The 18,372-nt window shown below is 47.4% G+C and overlaps 7 protein-coding genes across 7 annotated transcripts; 3 read left to right on the top strand and 4 right to left on the bottom strand.

The window, feature by feature from the left end:
- Positions 1-125: 125 nt before the first annotated feature.
- Positions 126-1,345, bottom strand: V8C40DRAFT_286239 (aldo/keto reductase family protein; the record flags this gene model as incomplete). The annotated part of the gene is made up of 4 exons (XM_083222502.1): positions 126-434; positions 504-573; positions 684-1,240; positions 1,301-1,345. The coding sequence occupies 4 exons, from the start codon at positions 1,343-1,345 to the stop codon at positions 126-128; spliced, it is 981 nt and encodes a 326-aa protein (XP_083074596.1).
- An 865-nt stretch (positions 1,346-2,210) lies between these two features.
- On the top strand, positions 2,211-3,536 carry V8C40DRAFT_286240 (alpha/beta hydrolase; the record flags this gene model as incomplete). Its single annotated transcript, XM_083222503.1, has 3 exons — positions 2,211-2,226; positions 2,451-3,302; positions 3,370-3,536. The coding sequence occupies 3 exons, from the start codon at positions 2,211-2,213 to the stop codon at positions 3,534-3,536; spliced, it is 1,035 nt and encodes a 344-aa protein (XP_083074597.1).
- Positions 3,537-3,855: 319 nt separating this feature from the next.
- V8C40DRAFT_286242 (phosphoenolpyruvate synthase) lies at positions 3,856-6,325 on the bottom strand (the record flags this gene model as incomplete). Its single annotated transcript, XM_083222504.1, has 1 exon — positions 3,856-6,325. The coding sequence occupies one exon, from the start codon at positions 6,323-6,325 to the stop codon at positions 3,917-3,919; it is 2,409 nt and encodes an 802-aa protein (XP_083074598.1). The 3' UTR covers positions 3,856-3,916.
- Positions 6,326-8,619: 2,294 nt separating this feature from the next.
- On the bottom strand, positions 8,620-11,649 carry V8C40DRAFT_240224 (Zn(II)2Cys6 transcription factor). The gene is made up of 4 exons (XM_083214750.1): positions 10,140-11,649; positions 9,777-10,078; positions 9,507-9,715; positions 8,620-9,451 (listed from the first exon to the last, which is right to left on the bottom strand). Exons 1-4 carry the CDS (start codon positions 11,111-11,113, stop codon positions 8,903-8,905), a joined length of 2,034 nt encoding a protein of 677 aa, XP_083074599.1. The 5' UTR covers positions 11,114-11,649; the 3' UTR covers positions 8,620-8,902.
- A 187-nt stretch (positions 11,650-11,836) lies between these two features.
- Positions 11,837-14,919, top strand: V8C40DRAFT_184730 (uncharacterized protein). The gene is made up of 4 exons (XM_083211773.1): positions 11,837-13,017; positions 13,070-13,415; positions 13,480-13,616; positions 13,690-14,919. Exons 1-4 carry the CDS (start codon positions 11,971-11,973, stop codon positions 14,821-14,823), a joined length of 2,664 nt encoding a protein of 887 aa, XP_083074600.1. The 5' UTR covers positions 11,837-11,970; the 3' UTR covers positions 14,824-14,919.
- A 1-nt stretch (position 14,920) lies between these two features.
- V8C40DRAFT_184723 (uncharacterized protein) lies at positions 14,921-17,616 on the top strand. The gene is made up of 2 exons (XM_083211771.1): positions 14,921-17,146; positions 17,311-17,616. Exon 1 carries the CDS (start codon positions 15,463-15,465, stop codon positions 17,080-17,082), a length of 1,620 nt encoding a protein of 539 aa, XP_083074601.1. The 5' UTR covers positions 14,921-15,462; the 3' UTR covers positions 17,083-17,146; positions 17,311-17,616.
- Positions 17,142-18,152, bottom strand: V8C40DRAFT_184726 (O-methyltransferase). Its single transcript, XM_083211772.1, has one exon. The coding sequence runs from the start codon at positions 17,927-17,929 to the stop codon at positions 17,201-17,203; it is 729 nt and encodes a 242-aa protein (XP_083074602.1). The 5' UTR covers positions 17,930-18,152; the 3' UTR covers positions 17,142-17,200.
- Between the last annotated feature and the right edge of the window lie 220 nt (positions 18,153-18,372).

The raw sequence follows: 18,372 nt of genomic DNA on the forward strand, positions 1-18,372 counted from the left end.
TTTGGCCGGCTTTCTACCGGGCTCATACTCACGTAATAATCAAGCCGAGATACAAGGCATCGTGAAGACAAAAAGTCCGGATTACCAATGAGTCAATTCGCCCAGCCACAGTGTGTTCTTCTCATCTAAAAGTGATAAGGGACCTCGTCGGTGCCAAGGGCGGTATGAATAGCATTGACAGCTTCGACAACGTCATCAGGCAGAGGTCCTTGCTCAATGACGTCGAGGTTGGAGTTGAGCTGGTCGAGGTTGGATGCGCCAATGATGATGGCATCGCCATGCTTCCTATCAAGAACACTATGATTCACAGTCCATCTCAAGGCAACAGCATGACCGCTAATTCCGTGCTTGGCGGCAATCGCCAAAGCATTATCCGTTGCAACCTCGATTGAAGGCTTGAGATACAGCGCCGTGTAGACGCCTCCGAGAAAAGTCTGCATGTCAATGTTAGATATCGCCTATCAACTCATAACTGGCGAGAGGAATTGATGTAGGGAGCTTACGGATGTGTCGAAACGGCCACCAGATTTGCCATTCTTGTGGTTTCCGGCGAAGAAGCCTCCCCCGGCCGGGCTATCAAATGGTTAGCTTATCACAACCTCATTCGTCTCCCCCATTCTTTCACGATGACTGCTTAACTAGGATGGAATGATTGAATGGAATCATTTAATGGAATCACTTACCTCCAGGCATAGAATGCAATGTTGTTCTTGCGCAGAAGAGGGAACAATATCTTCTCTCCTCCTCGGACAATAGGATTGTACTGTCCCTCATAGACACTCGGCTTCACGAATCCGCGACGTTCGCAGATCTCGAGAATTTGTTCAACCTCGCTGGCTGTAAAGTTAGAAAGCCCAAACTTTCTAAACTTTCCTTCCCTGTATGCCTTGTCCATGGCTTCGCACGTCTCCTCAAAAGGAGTCTGACGGTCAGGTTGGTGCAGGTAATAGATGTTGATTTGGTCAACCTTCAGAGCTTTGAGAGACGCCTCAACCTCGCTGGCGATTTTTTCCTTTGTGTGGCTCCCTGGCTCTCGAGATAGTGCTTTGGAATCGATAGTGAACCTCTTGCCGGCCTCCACAGCACCAAGTCTGGGCTCGGATGTTCCTGATGCACCAGTAGAGTACGCGCGAGCGGTATCGATATGTTTATAGCCGCGATCGTAAAAAGCGTTCAAGTATGCATTTACTTCTTCAGGCGTGTCGTATCGCACGGTTTTGTCGATACTTCTGTCTCCAATCTAGAGGCCAATTGTCAGAGTAACGATCCTTTGCATATACTTGCGGCGAGAAGGAAATACGTTGCCAGCTCCAATGATGACATCGAGGGGTGCTTTGGCGGCCATGTTGAATCAATTGGTTGAAGAATGGTTATCAGCGAAACTTATGCGTAGTTGTATCAAGTAGAGAGTTTGACTGCTTGAAACTCGTTACGATCGTAGCTGAGATCCGCGGTTTTATACGTTTCCTTGAAGGTGGCCATGATGGGAAGGAGGGTTTATTGCAAAGTAATCATTCCGTGCAGTAGAAACATTTGGACGACTGATTTGAAATCCCCTCAACGAATCTCTCATTACTTATTGAGTAATTAACTACATGATATTGCCAACAATATTTCTTGGGTTATGAAGAAGCGTCTTGAAGGTGGTGGAAATCGCCCCTCGGCACTCCGGATTTCGTAGACTATTCTAAAAAGAGCAACTGCAAGGGTTTGGCAACTAGGAACTAAACATGGTTTATACCTCACTTATGAGAACATATCAACTACCGATTTGCTTTCTTGTATTTGATTGGTGTAAAGTAAGTGGGAAGGATGCTCTATTTTCATTTCATGAGGAGATTGTCCAAGAATGGCAACTGCCAAAACTATCCAGCTCGAGCAAAAGACTCAGCATCTTAGTTGGGTCTACGTAGTACAGAGGAGATATTACCCGCCCCGTAGTTGCCTTGGGCTTCACACAATTGGTCATCTATCTGATGCAATCGAGAGGCTCCTCCTTGGTCCAGGAATAGGTCATCGTGGCTGTTCAGGAGTTGTGTACGAGTACAAAATTTATAAGCAGGCTTAGATGAGCACACATCCCACATGCGCCTACACTATTCGTACCTGCGCCCTCAGTGATACGTTCGGAATTAGAACATGGACGTCTATTTGTCACGAGCTTTGTGCTTCCCATCAGTTGTCTGTTTTGTACGACACAATAATCGATAATGCGTAAAAATACGTGTGTGTGTTGAGTTATCACGTGGATTTGTGTGACCATTCCTTGGTCAAGGCCACTTCTCTGCCTGCTGTTATTTACAGCCAGCTTTTCCCTTCTTTAAACAGAGAGTTCACTTTCTCAGCATCGACAGCCTTGCAAAGAAACTTGAAAATCCATCAGTCAAACTCGGCACCATCAGACAATCTTCCTCAAATGTATCTACCATTTATTATCCCTTTCCTCATAGGCCTTCAATGGACGGGCTGTGCAAGTGCGCTCACAAACTTCGATGACTGGGCTCACCAGCGCATTGCTCTCGAAGATGTGAGTATTCACTTTCGTTACGCTGGAAGTGGGCCACCTATACTGCTGGTGCATGGTAACCCTCAATTCAGCCTCACATGGCGCACTATTGGGCCTCTCCTTGCGGAGAATTACACCGTCATCGCCGTGGATAACCGTGGGGCCGGCGACTCTTCGTTGCCACCAGATGGGAACTATACCGTCATGGCATCCGCAGAAGATCTCAAAGGCGTCCTGGATTTCCTGAACATAACCTCAACATACGTGCTATCGCATGATATGGGGGCCGGCATAGCGACTGCCTTGGCTGTGAAATATCCTGATCTTGTTCGGAGGTTCGTTGTGACGGAATACCTTCTCCCTGGTTTTGGGTTTGAAACTGCGCGAAACCCTGGATCGTACTGGGATTTATACGCCAATTGGCAGCTCGCCTTCTTTTCGATTACAGATGCCGCCGAATTCTTCATCTCCGGCAAAGAGAGGCAAATGCTTGAATGGTACTTCTATCACGGGAGCTACTCTGGTGCTACGAGCTTCCCTGAAGACATTGTCAATCGCTATACGAGCTCGATTTCGAAGCCAGGATTCCTAAGAGCCATGCTGGGCCCATTTGGCATTGGAGCCGTTACTGAAACGGCCAGCTTTTTCCAAGGCACTCTTGGAAAGAAACCACTCCAAATGGCAACTTTGTCAATGGGAGGAGAAGCTAGCCTTGGACCCTTTGCCAAGCAGCTCTGGGGTAATGTGACTAGCCATCTCGAGACAGATGCTGTTCCGAAGGCTGGACACTGGATTGGTAAGTCATAGATTCCGTCTCATCAATAATGCTTGCTGTTCTTTGGCTGACCTTGGAAAATTATTAGCGGATGAGAATCCTGCGTGGGTTGCCAAACGAGTGCATAAATTTTTCTCAGAGGATTCTACCCACCCACGCTCAGTTGATCTGTCGGTACTTGACGATAGAGTAACTCTTCTTAATGTGGGTTATCTTGGAACCCTTCGAAACGTAGCTTTGGCTGGCTCTGCCTAGGGTTATCGCTTGAAGTTCGTTTCCATATGTAACCTTTCGATAATGAAAGTTAAGATATTTATTATACATTACAATTGAGTCTTATTATTTATTTATCTATTTATTTGTCCCGCGCCTATGCCAAAGCTGGAGCGGACGCATTGTGTGCGACATTTCGCAGACGTAAAAGCACCATCCAAGACCAATTGTGTCGCCTGATACATTATTTTGTATATATTTATTCCGTAAAATGTAGTCCATGTACAATTTTTTTCTCATAATGATCACATTGCTTTCATAGACAATAACTTATATTATAATTCTCAAACGAATCTCTGTTCGAAAACTTGAGCCTAATTTTCGTCAAAGTTAATTACAAGTATAGACCAGATTTCACTAGATTAGCCGTGCGACTTCCCCAATGCCTTTTCGGCGGCTACAACTTGCTTCTTTGCAGCTAAAAAGCTGTCAGGGCTGACGGAGATGGAATCAATGCCTGCGTCAACAAGGAATCTGGCAAATTCCGGATGGTCGCTTGGAGCCTGTCCACAGATGCCAATCTTACAGCCTCTCTCGCGCGCTATGGAAATGACTCGAGAAATCATCCACTTGACTGCCTCATCCTGTTCGTCAAACAAGTCACCCAACTCGCCGGAGTCGCGGTCCACCCCAAGCGTCAATTGGGTCAGGTCGTTGGAGCCGATGGAAAACCCGTCAAAGTAGTCGGTGAACTCTGCCGCCAAAATCACATTCGACGGGATTTCACACATGACATATACCTGCAGACCATCCTCACCACGTCTTAGCCCGTGGCGAGCCATGACATCCAGAACCTTTCGTGCCTCTTTAACTGTACGACAGAAAGGAATCATGACTATCGCGTTAGAGAGGCCAATCTCCTCGCGCAAACGCTTGATGGCCCGACACTCAAGTGCGAAACCCTCTTGGTAACGCGGCGAATAGTACCGTGACGCACCGCGAAAGCCAAGCATGGGGTTTTCCTCATCTGGCTCAAACTCAGCACCGCCAATAAGACCAGCATACTCATTCGTCTTAAAGTCACTCAATCGAATAATGGCGGGCTTTGGATAGACGGCAGCACATAAGGCCGCAAAGCCACGCGATAGCTTGTCCACGAAATAATCAGGCTTGTGATCGTATCCCGCCGTGAGTTCGGCGATGCGTTTCTTGGCGTCTGCGTCTTTGAGTTGATCGTAATGGACGAGGGCCATAGGATGCACCTGGATGGCGTTGCTAACGACAAACTCCATGCGAGCAAGGCCAATGCCATCGGCTGGGAGCCGCCACCAGCGATAGGCAGCTGCTGGATTGGCAAGGTTGAGCATGATTTTTGTGTTTACCTCGGGGAGTCCAGAGACACTGACAGTCTCACTCACTACGTCCGAGATGCCCTCATAGACGAAACCACAGTCACCTTCTGCACAAGATACGGTGACGTCTTGGCCGCTATGCAGGAGATAGGTGGAATTGCCTGTGCCAACAACAGCTGGAAGTCCGAGTTCACGGCTGACAATGGCAGCATGGGAGGTCCTTCCCCCGTGATCTGTGATGATGGCTGCGGCCCGTTTCATTACAGGTACCCAGTCGGGGTCTGTTGCTCCTGTGACAAGGATAGAGTTGTCAACAAATTGGTCAATATCCGCCGGCGATGAAATAAGGCAGACTCTTCCCGACAGAGCTGCTTCGCCGACTGAAAGCCCAGTGACCAGGACACGTCCTTTGTTGTTAACTTTATATGTTTTAAAGACGCCAGCGTCGTGGTGCGAATGTACGGTTTCCGGTCGAGCTTGCACAATAAAGAGTTTACCCGCAATGCCATCCTTGGCCCATTCCATATCCATAGGGCATCCATAATGTTGTTCAATGGTACACGCCCACCGCCCTAGCTGTAAAATCTCGTCATCACTGAGTACGAAAGCGTGTCGCTCTGCTTTCGACGTAGGGACATTGCGTGTTGGCGTATGTTGATCACCGTAGACCAACTTGATCCCTTTATCACCTCGCTTCTTCTCTAAGATGGGACTCAGATTGGGACTGGATAGCAGTGGCTTGAAAACCTGGTATTCGTCAGGGTTGACAGTTCCCTGTACGATATTCTCCCCCAAGCCCCATGCCGCGTTGATGAGCACGATTTTGTCGAAGCCACTTTCGGTGTCAATTGAGAACATGACACCAGAGCCGCCGATATCAGAGCGAACCATGCACTGCACACCAATGGACAGCGCAACACCCATTTGCTCAAAGCCCTTGATCCGGCGGTAGCTCATGGCCCTGTCTGTGAATAGCGAAGCATAGCAACGGCGACAAGCATCCAAGAGAGCCTCATCTCCAGAGATGTTCAAATAAGTCTCTTGCTGGCCAGCAAAGCTCGCGTCAGGCAGATCCTCAGCAGTAGCACTGGATCTTACAGCCACACTGAGGCTCTTTTCGCCTTTCTTATCCGCAAGATCTTTATATGCAGCCAAAATCGCCGTTGCCGCATCGGCCGGCCACGTGCCATGAAGGAACAAGTTGCGGGTCATTTGGCCTGCTTCTGCAAGGCTCAGCCTCCCTGCTTCCCATTCCTTCACCAGCGAGGCCAGTTTGCTTCGAATTCCATTGGCATCAACGTAGTGCCAATACATGTTAGAGGTTGTGGCAAAGCCTGGGGGGACAGGAATTCCTTTGGCACTCAGCGCACCAATCATTTCTCCAAGAGAAGAATTCTTGCCGCCAACTAGATTGACATCTTTGCGCTTTAAGTGCTCGAAATTGAGGACCATAGGTCCCGAAACTGGGTGGCCGTTCATTTTTTTTTTCTCGTTGCTTAAGTCAATGTCAAGAAAGCTTCTCTGATGACGCAAGTTAATCTCTGCTATGTGATATCAATGTCCTTGCATTGGGCGATCACTGATAGCCGGATTAAAGTGAGGCAAACGAATACCGACAGTGTAGTTAATCCACCTATATATAGACAAGATTGAGAATTAAGTTAGGGACAGTTAATAAAAGAACGCCAAAAAGACCGAATGCTGCGTCCTTTAATGCCGTTTCACTCTCCCGTTCCAGAGCATACCTAAACTTACAGAGACGTTTTTATGACACCACAACCGGTGATGGCCTTGTATGTAACAATTGAGTGCCATCATACCACTTTAGAGTTTAGGGACAAACTCAAGCAGTGTTCACACACCATGTCGAGCAGCTAATTTGGCTTGACGACACAACGTTTCAGCGGCGACATCCACGAATAGCCGAGATCAAATCTCGCTTGTTTGGACCGTATACTGTGCATTACGGTCAAACCTTGCGTCATTTTCATGAGTATTGAAATATCATGATTCCGAATATTAGGGATAGCAAGCTAGTTGTAGCATTATCACACAGTTTAGAGTCAGCACCACCGAGGCACACAAGCAGTGGATGTAGAACAGGCAAGATAAAGCATTACTATTATTTGTTTTCAGATCCCAATTTTGCATTACATACACATTCATAGTGTATTAGCTGGACGAATTTTAATGTACAATATCGTGATGCCTCCTAAAAGTTTTCTCCCCCTCCTTCCCTTATTTCTTTCCAAATTCGCTGCACTCACCAGTTTTTACTCACTTGGTCGATCATCATCTTGAGTGCAATTGCTGAGTCGGCTATCTGAACATCCTCGTCTCTATCCAGTGGCACTTTTACTGTTCGTTCAATTCCTTTCATGCCGAGCACCACGGGTAAGCTGAAACAACATCCAAATGACGGCTGGAAGTTGCTAAGGGGATGAACGGTCCGCTTGTCAAACACAATGGCAGAACAAATGCTGGACACGATGGAACCAATGCCGAAAGGGGTTGCTCCTTTGGCTCGCACTATACTTTGCGATCGATTCTTACACTCGCTGGAAAGTTCGGCGCGATTGATGGGAATGCCCGCTGAGAGACATTGGTCGATGGGTACGCCGCCAACTGTTGCGGCGGACCACGCCGTCACCTGGGATTCTCCCTGCACCCCCAATACGAATAGATCAATTGACTTCGCAGCAACCTAATGATATCATTAACATGTCTCGGCTCTGAACATAGCTTACAAACACTTACTTCAATCTTGTCCGCCAACATTCCTCGAAGACGCACAGAATCCAGATAGGTGCCAGAGCCCAAGACTTGGGACGGCGGAAGCTGGGAGAGCTTCAAGGCGAGGGAGGTAAGTAGATCAACGGGGCTAGACACCACTAATAGGATGGTATCTGATTTGAAAGGCGTCATTGCGTCAACAGCCGTCTTGACAATCGAGATATTTCGATATACTTGGTCGAGACTAGTTTCGCCTGGGAATATGTGTAAGTATGAGAAGCAAAACCCTCAAGTAAATGCTTTCCGTCAACCGAGCTTACCTAGATTGTGCCTTGACCCTGCAGTAATGACTACAATATCACACTGACCCGCCTCATGGTAGTTTGCCGCTCGTACTCTTGTCCGACTGTTGCAGCTATACGCTACATCTGAGAGATCGCGAACCTGGCCATCTCTCAGATTCACATTGATATCAACGAAGAGCAACTCAGCAGCTATCGAGCTGCGGATAAGTGCATAAGCGGCCGCGGCACCAACTTGACCAACTCCAACAATTGCAATACGTGACCCGGGCATTTTAACTGTTGACAACAATGGTCGTTCTTGTCTACAGGCTAGGATCTAATGATAAGTCGTTCCTTTTTACGCTGCAATCAATTGCAAGATGACGTATGATTTGTTTAATGCTTAGTTCACATTCCATGTATGCCAAGTGTCAGATATATTTAGTCATGTAAATGGCAGAACATGTACTCTCTCTCGTATGTTATATCTCACGCGATGGCTGAAGTTTATATCAGCTGCTGCCAAGTTAAGCCACAAACCGAGGTCAACCAACCTCCGTATTATCTAGTAAGTTGATTAAAGTTAGTTTCACAACCGACGTCTTTGTTAGCGGTTGAGCCGGCTCAGAGGCTATAGAGATAAATCAGTCGATCATGACACTTTGGGTGCAGAGATTAGCATCATATTCTATGTGGCTGTTTGTGTTCCACAAAACCTTAACATGGATCAAGTACAGGTAGCGACCCCAAATTGCATGGAATACTGTGATATCGATATGTTTAAATGGCCGAATTCGACATGGAGATGTTTTTATGGCCACAACAGGGGTGCAATACAGGTGGCAAATTCCTCCCATTGAATCATATTGTAATACGGATTTTCACAACCGTTCTTATCAAGAAAAAGCAGGAACTAAGCGGTTATGAACTCACGTCGGCAAAGTAAAATGGTATATTACAAAATCTTAAGCAGCGCTTTAACCATGTCCAGCGGGTTAATTCGGGTATTGAGTTTGTTGCCAATTAAACAATGTTGATTCTATATCGGTTTGTCAAAGCTATGGTCATGATTTAGTGTGGCTCTTCCGGTGTGCTGCATGTTGAGAAGCAGTTGGTGCGGAAATTCCGCCCACAGCATTTCGACACTCATATTTTGCCAGCCGTATTCAATATCGGTAAGGCTAGAGGATACGCGGCTATTTAAGACGTCGTATGCTGTTAAATCGGCCATGCTATTCGTATGTTGTTGAGAAAGAAAGGGTGGAGGTCCAGAGTCTTCCAGATTGGCTTCTATATTAGCAGAAGTTACCATGGATGGGCTGCTGTTACACAAGGATTCAACCTGTGAGCCTCCTTCAATGCTTTGAACGTCTGAAGTCATGGATGAGTCGATTATATGTTGTATCCCTTTCACAAGGATCGGAACTTGTGGGAGGGCTTTGTCTTGTTTAGGAATCATAGTTGAAAGGCAATCAACGGCGTTTTGCATATACGGAAGATGGATTGTGCGCCGCGAATTATTGCTGAGCATGTCGAAGCCGAGGACAAAGCATGCCCCTTCAAGAAAAAATGCCATGTATACCGTTCTCTATTTTGAACGTTAGTTGTACTTTCATTTTCGCGGATGTGGGATTTGAACATACTCTGCAGATCTCGTCCAACTCGCAAGACTTGGTAACCAACCGTACGCATTTCTGAGCGGTGTCTAAGCAATTCTCACATGCCCCATTCAGCCAAGCGAGTCTATCAAGCTTATTCAACGTTGGGGTTCTTATTGTGGGTGGTATTAGATCCAGTTTTGCTTTAAGTATAAGGAAAGGTCGAAATAGTAGTAGGTGAGTATGATGATACACTACGATCAAACGTATGTTGTTAGCAGTAGTTCTCTGCGATAGCACTTTCTCCCTACTTACTTGCAGATATTATAGTCAAGCAGAATCCCAACTCTCCAGTGCAAGACACTCGGTCAGGCTCAAGCCCAATTTCCTTCCGCTGTTCATTGGCAAACTCGCGAAGCTCACCACGAATCTCATTCACGACATCCCACATATGCACTAGAGACTCGTAAGTCCGATTGTAGATGCGATCAGCGCAATGCGATACAATCTTCATTAGCTTGACCAAAGTGGCCATTATCTTGTCATCTGTGGGAACAGGTATATCCAAGCCGAGCTCGGACATAGACGTCTGGCGCCCAAGAATAAAGCAAACCCACCTTGGCACACAAGTCAAGTCAGTTATTTTATTAAGATAATAAGACATTGAGGGGCACTCACACTTCCCAAACATACGTACACCAGAACGCAAGTCGGCGCTGTGAAGCATCTTCAGGCTTGCCTCGGATATTAACTCCTCTGTGAAGACCAGCCGCAATGGCTTTTCTAGCCGCATTTCCAACATGCATAAACCCAGAATGAGGCTTTGATCTTTCCATTCGGAACTGTGCAAGCATGAGCTCCAAATGAATGGATTGAATATTCACATATTCGTTGGCGCGTTTCGCGCTGGTCTTAACCCCTTGGAATAGCATCTGTGCGACTTTCTCTTCTCCCATCATGGATGCACCAACAGCCATCGCAGCAAGAACTACCATGCCATCTAATGAGTCAAATGCGCATACTCCGGGCGTGGCGTATATCTGTGCGAGACGCTGCCGAAAAATGTCTTTGGTAACGATAGGCAACAGATGCCAATATGTTGAAAGATACCGCTCAAGAAGCCGATTGGATAGTTCTTGCGATGGGAGAGTGGTGAAATGAACCCCTGTAATGGGCACAGCCTTGTTGGAGTCGGCCAAATCACCAAAAAATAGGAATTGGTACTCGAATAGATCCAATCCAGGGCCAACCTGCGCCACTTCTTCACTTCGCCCAAGCGGTTGCGGAACGCCGGATATTTGGCTAGACACCAGATGCATGATTGAGAAATTGGAGGACGGTCCATAGTGCAATTGAAAGTTGTATGAGGGCATCGGGAGCGCTGCTATGCTATGGACGTGAAACCCCTGGTTGCTCTCGGTCTCAGACTCATGGCTGAGGTTGACTTGTCTCCTTTTACTTAAAGATGTCTCATGGTTGTTTTCTTTTGACAATGATGCGGGTCTAGCCCGGGGCTTCTTCAGGCGATTTCGGACTTTGAAGCGATATACACATTGCATGTTACGCTTCGAACACCGACAACAAGGGTTTCCGCCCTCGCAGCGGATTTTTCGAATGCGACATTCCTCGCAAGCCTTGTCAATGTTCGTCATTGTGCCAGTATAACGAGGGGGAAATGAACGAAGAATAGAATTGATATGAGAAATGAAGTTTGGTGGCGATAAAACGCATCCATTCAATCCGCTTTCATGATGCCTATTTCCTGCCCTCGGCTTGCTTAGGGGATTCTTAGTCAAGGGGCCATCCGCATTAATCACAAAAGAGCCGGTGCATACCCGACATTACGATCCGCTTAGATAAGGAAGAAAAACACTCGGAGGAATCCTTCGGAGCAATAGGAGCGATTCTTGTGCAGGAGGCAAAATTATTTCGAGGAAAAGAGTACTTCGTATCCATGCGTATTCCGTTTAAAATACGAGGTATTGGCCTAACCTCCCAATGGGCGGGGCCTGGAGGCAAGGCAAGATGAAATGCTTCGATATTTCCGTATTTCCGCCTGGGTTTCAGTTAATTTGGCTCTGCAATACGGATTGTCAGATTCCGGCATCAAAGACGGCGAAACTACTGGGATCTATGAGTCTTCCATGGTATATGGCGAATTGAGAACATGTATATTGGAGAAGACGGGTGAAAAAAGAGTAGATGGAGTCTAGCCCTTCAGTTAAACATATGGGCTCTTTTACATGAGGAAACATAACAACTACACAGCCTCCTCGGGTCTGTTGTGTCAGCATCGTGATACTTATGCGCTAACAAGGACCATATCTAATTGGCGCTTTCTAGAGTGAAGCTGCGTTAGGCTAGTCGTACCTCTTAGAGCAACGAAAGTACCAGCTGAACCGTCTTGCACTCTTATTGGTTCGACTCCGCTCAGCCGTTCGTCCTGTTGTGCCTTGGGTTTAAACTTATCTGCAACTTTATCTCTCAAAAATACGAAATAGCATCTCCGATGGACTTACTGTGCGAACCAAACTCCCCGGCTGCTCCACCCCGAAAAACACCGTTTGTGTGTACGGAAGATTGGGATGGCGGCCCGTTCCTAACTTATGCGGTGCGGAAGGGCATGGTCCGGGTAGTACCACCTCGTCTTAGACACCATTTGGGTGGAGATACTTCAAATGAGCCATATCTGGAGGTCATTCACCCCACGCCAAAGGAAGAGATCCAGCCATTTCTACAGACATGGCTTTGGTTTGGGTTGTTTGCCGAGATGCTTGGCTTGAACGAGACCAGCCCCGGCCATCGCATGGTTGAAGATACGCTCGCTACCCAGGAGATTCGGAAATTGTACGAGGTCTGCGTATCTGCCGCTGAAGAAGACGGTAATAGGTATATCAGTGCCAAGTCAGTGCTGGAATCCTCTCAAATCATTGCTGAGAGAACTCGACTTGTGCCCGACAAGCGCGAGAGATTCACATACATGCGTGACTGCCTTCAATTTGCCAGTTTGATGACTCTCTCTATCTCAGATTTGGATGAAACAGTGCGATACTCGATATGCGCTCTGGGAGAGTACTTCTCCACGGGATTATTTCAAGCTATTACGCTGTCAAACCCCAAGGTAGACGTTCCTATTGTAGGATTTAGCTGGCATCAAAATTACATGCAGTCTGGAGGCACCATGGACAAACAAATGCTCCAACAAGGATGGTGCCCAAGCGAAATCGAAAAGCTACGATCTCAGTTTAATGGACTGAATACGATGCACCATATAGCACAGCTGCAGAGGCCGAATGCTAACCAAGATCATTCGAACTGTACTCGTCATCTATGCACGGCTTTCCAGATGGATATAGAAACCTATAAGCCCTCACATCTGTCTGATGGCTGTAGCTGTGACCTCATTGGCATTGACGGGAGAGCGACGTCGTTAATTCTCCGTAGTACGGATACTTATCCCATCATACGCTTTGACCAGATCGGAGATGGGGTAGATGATTTCGAGCTGGTGGTGGAACCATACGAGCCGGGCGTCCCATATGTCGCCCTTTCTCATGTGAGTGCTCTCCGAAATCCACGTACGTACGACGACTCACTAAGAACAATAGGTTTGGGCCAATGGCTTGGGAAACCCAAAGGCCAACTCTCTGCCGAGGTGCCAGATAAAGCATGTAGCTCAATTAATAGCTTCGATGCAGACCGAAGCAGAGACTGGAGATGCAGAATACAGGACCCAATACCGGATGTGGATTGACACACTTTGCTGTCCTGTTGAACTTGGAGGTAAAATGATTGCACTGGAGAGAATTGCCAGTGTGTACCTAAATGCAGCTCACATTCTTGTTCTTGACGCTTCTTTGACCGGTTTCGATCCTCAGGACACTCATCCGGCCGAGTTGATGTTGCGCATATACGGAGCTTCTCCCTGGATGAGACGGCTATGGACTCTTCAAGGTATATCCCAATGAGTTACCCGAACGGACTTCGCTCCTTGTCAGTAACTAATACGTGTGAATAGAGGGGGCACTGACAAAAAGCCTATATATACAATTTGCGGATAAAGCTGTGAATGCCTATGCGTTACTCGTCAAACTCTGGACCGCGGCCAATAGCGATCCACGTTACATGAGAATCTGGCAAGATATCGTAGGTGCAGTAAGTCTACTACTCTATCATGACTTGTTAACCATGAGAAGAGTCAATCTAACAGTGATGTGATGCGATGTAGTACAATGAACTTCAAGGCTTTTTCACTGGAAGAGAGGGCCCAACCACCAACCAGTCGCCACTCATTACCCTCCAACGAGCACTACAGTTCCGGACGGTCTCTGTGGCATCTGATGAACCGCTCTGTATCTCTACTTTGATGAATCTCGACACAAAGTACATTGCTGCAGCTCCGGATGCCGAAACCCGAATGGCTCGCGTCTGGGAATTAATATACAAGTCGCAGGGCGGCCTTCCCAGTCGAGTCATATTCTATGCTGATGAACTGTTAAGCATACCCGGGTGGCGCTGGGCTCCCCGGAGTCTATTGGGCTCGGCCGTTAAGGACCCTGTCTTGGGAGTGGACGAGCGCGTTCTACGTTTGGTTGGAGATGATGGCATCCCGACCCCCTTAGGCCTAAAAGTCGCTCTACCAGGATGTCGTCTTCTTCCACGCCCTCTGGTGGCCGGACTCCCTTTGCATCCCTGGCCTGGGGCTATCAATGCCACGGAAGACCAAATCATTCTTCAGGATACAAGAAGCGGGAAATGGTATCGAATAATGGATTGGTACCGCAGCAAGAAGATTGCGTCCTGGACAGCCGAGGAGTTGTCAGCTTTTGACAGAGAGCAAAACTATCCTCTCTGTAGAGAGGTAGATACCGGGAAATGCGTGTTGATTTATGACGAAAAATCGATGGTTGATGGGACAGTAATGACATGCATGGGTCAGATCGAAGTGGTTGGGGAAGATTTTGAACACGCCTCGATTACATCTGCAGAACTTCAGGCTGGTCTAAGAATTCATCGAACAAGAGCCGTGATCATGTCGGCTCTCGGCGATGACGAAATACGAATGATGATGGCTTTCAGGGAAATGGCCGGTGTTGTAGCAATGGATCAAGAAACGTCTAATCTACAAGCGATCGAGAATCGTGAAAGCGAAGAGTGGAAGAGCTGCATGGCCAAGGTCAAGGACAAGATGAAAGAGGTCGTGGCGGAGGCATGGAAATCCAGGCCAGAGGTAAGAAAAACGGTTGAAGACACCATCGGCTTTGATATGGAGGAGTATATGTGGGCTTTTATTCCCAAGGTATTCTCTCACGATGTCATGGTGGAGGAGACGCCAAGCGATCAGCTTTGGTTCGTCGACTAGGTAGCCAAAGCATGGCTGTCTCATCGATTCTAGTCGGTATAACGAGAAATGACGAGTCATGGCAGCGAGAACATGTATCTACATTGCAGTTGATAAGAAATTCTAGATTCTCTGCCAAGCAAAGCTCAGACTCGTATGATTCTAACGTGATTACGCGGCAACGGGGAAATGGTAATCATTACGACGCACTTGGGCATCCATACCCTGGCATAGGAAGAAGTGCATCTCAATGCATTATCCCGATTTGATAGAACTTAATACGATATGGTGTAGCTAGACATACTCCATTTGGTTATTATGCAGAAGGATACGAGATTACGAGAATACCGGGCGCGAAGAGGGTTCTAGACGTCATCCAGTGGGTGTAAACGCGGAGATTGTCGGACTACTGATAACTCCTCGTCTAGTTGCGGTCATCTCTCATCCAACCATCTTTCTTCCCACTAATTAACAATTTAGTGCTCACAACTCGCCTCTATTCTTCTACAAGACAAGAACACAAGACAAAAAAGGTTTTGCGATACTTTCTATTATGTGATATCGTGTCGCAGCTCTAAGAATACCTACGCTGCAGAAAGAAAGAGCTGGAGCATTAAAAGTCGCACAAAACGGCAAACCCATTTTGGACAAGTTTTGAACATGGAAAATGCACCAGAGAACAATTCAACTCGGCCAACTACCAGGCATTCATGGAGCTCTACACAATTACTAAGGCAATGGTACACTTCCAATTCTACTTGGCCGTACCCAAGCGCAGCGGAGAAAGAGGAGCTCAGTCGTCAAACAGGCTTGAGTATTCGCCAAGTATCGCAATGGTTCGTTAACACGAGGCGAAGAGATGCTGAAAGGCAGTCAAGCGAAGCATCTGACATCAGCATCAATCCTGGATCTTTATCGCTGCCTGGGTCTTTCGATGCGACACCAGAACAAGCAGATAACATCGAGGCAATCGATCGTCTACAGCGCTCCTCTTCAACAGGCGCCATACCCCAGCTTATTGCTCAAGATGCCTTGAACGGGATTGACTCTCAAGACGAAGCGCCTTCTTCTAACACTCGTCACTCCGATCACGGAAGTGGTCATCGTCGCAATTCACGTAAGAATTGGCGCCATAAAGCGACAGACGGATCAACAGAAGATGGGAATCCGCGGATATATCAGTGTACATTCTGCACAGACACTTTCAAATCAAGATATGACTGGACGAGGCACGAAGCGACACTTCATCTAGCTCTTGAACGGTGGAGTTGCCTACCCTCTGGACCCAAGAGATGGGATCTTGGAGCTGCGGCTCCAAAATGTTCCCTGTGTGACTCATCTGACACCACCGACGCTCATCTCGAGTCTCATCACATATCCGACTGCATCATGAAGCCTCAGGCCCTCAGAACTTTCCATAGAAAAGACCACTTGCTCCAACACTTGCGTCTTGCACACGGCATTGACAAAATGACACCGTCGATGCATTCCTGGAGGTCAAAAATCTCCGAAGTGAAGTCCCGATGCGGTTTTTGCGGAGAGACATTTTCCCTCTGGTCCGACCGCAACGATCATCTAGTGGATCATTTCAGAAGAGGGAAATCCATGAAAGATTGGAAAGGAGATCGAGGGCTCGAGCCTTCGGTCGCGATGCTTGTCCAGAGCGCAATGCCTCCTTACCTTATAGGTGCCGAGTCCTTGGACTTGGAGCCCTTTAGTGCCTCAAAGGGTGTTTTGAAGAAAACTCTCTCATCACCAGAGAAACAGAATCCTCCGAATGTGTTTGAAATGCTTACAGCCCGTCTTGGTGATTTTGTTGTTTCGGCGCGAGCAAATGGCGATACCATCAATTGCGATATTCTTCGCCGCCAGGCTCGGCTTATTTTATACGGCGATGATGATCCGCTGAACCAAACTCCCGCAGACAACTACCAGTGGCTGACATTGTTTAAAATTGGTCATGGATTGGCATCGGCGCCTGACCAGCAGGAATTGGACGCTTCTTCACCAGATGAAGCTTCGCAGTCAACCTCAAATCCCATGACAATAGCACCAGTGATCTCGGACACAACCAATTCCGCACTTCCACGGGAGGCTATAGAAAGAAATTCGGGGCCAAAGTTAGTGATAAGTCAAACACTTGATAATAGCGAGCCTACGCTCCCATGGTGGTGCCAAAGTCCTGAATGCTTGGCGGAACTTATGGAAATGAGTCGGGAGTTTTCCTTGACAACCCTTGGAAACATCGAGATTGATGATGAATCGACCAGAGACTCCTAGTACTGGTATTTTCTCGAGTCACTGGAAGAGGGTTCAGAAAAGCTCATACAGACTGAATTCTGAAGTGAGTAGTGTGGTGATCATATTAAGATTATCTTTTCCCCAGTGCTCTTTCCTATTAGATCTTGACGCACAACTCCAAACCTTTGGAGTAGGGGAGCGTCAGATTTGTATATCCATTTGTCGGAGACCTCAGGTGGCCTAATAGTTCCTTATATCTAGCGGCAGAACTAATTGAATTGTCGATGATGACAACAGCTCCAGACCTGAGCTTCGGCTCCAGCAGCTTCAGCGCAGGGAGAGCGACAGGAGCCCAGACTAGACAGCGGTTATATACAATGCCTATGGCCAATTTAGATTTGAACTCACTATCAATAAGGACTAGATCAAGCTGCGGAACGTTATTCTTTAACGTCTCGAGAAGATCTCCTTCTCTCAAATCGATATGACGCGTCACCAGATCGTCACCGGCTTCCTTCCAGTGTTGACGAGCCTTCTCGGCTTTTGTGTTCTCCTTTTCTGTGGCAATAACCTTGCCCTCGCCACCGAAACGGTCCAAATTGCTTCCCACTGCTAGTGCAAGATAGATGGTACTCACACCGAAGCTGGTACCGATCTCGGCAATGTTGCGAGCTCCAATTGCTCTGGCAAGCTGATAGACAAATTGACACTTATCCTGATCTAAAGCAATGAACTTGTCTCTCATCAAGTCATCAAATCCTTCGGGTTTGCTCAAATACGTAGACGGGAGAGCTGCTTCTTGCGTGAGGGACTCCTCGTGAAGACGATTGAGCAGCGCGTGAACATGATCAGGCGCCACGACGGGATTTGGAGCTGGAGCTGACATGTCTAAAAAGCTAGAATAACTCGAGATACCTTATTCAAGCAATATTCTCATTAAATTATGACAAGTATGGCCGATACTGTCGCATTCCATGTGCAGGTTTATATAGTAAGACTGGCCGGCCTAGATCGGCGCTTCTCATCGGGATCTTCCAAGCAGTGGCCCACTATAAGTGCCATTCAACGCCCTAGGAGTTATGCCTGGTATGCAACAATTCAGCTCCATGGAGATGTTGTGCGTGATGGGTATTTTCCGCACTGGGTATTTCCCGTCCGCCGAGCCGGAAACCGAGACGCCTCTATTATCTGATCCGACTATTGCCAGAGCGGCGGTGCGGGGTAGCATTGAAGGGTGCGGGGTACAAAATATTGAAGCAAAACGCACAAGACAAGGAAGAATTAAGCTTGATTACTTAGGCATGGGGGCCTGTTCATTAGGGATCTCCG

The sequence above is a fragment of the Trichoderma camerunense genome (assembly GCF_050948025.1).
Source record: "Trichoderma camerunense strain CBS 138272 chromosome Unknown V8C40scaffold_6, whole genome shotgun sequence".
Lineage (NCBI taxonomy): Eukaryota > Fungi > Ascomycota > Sordariomycetes > Hypocreales > Hypocreaceae > Trichoderma > Trichoderma camerunense.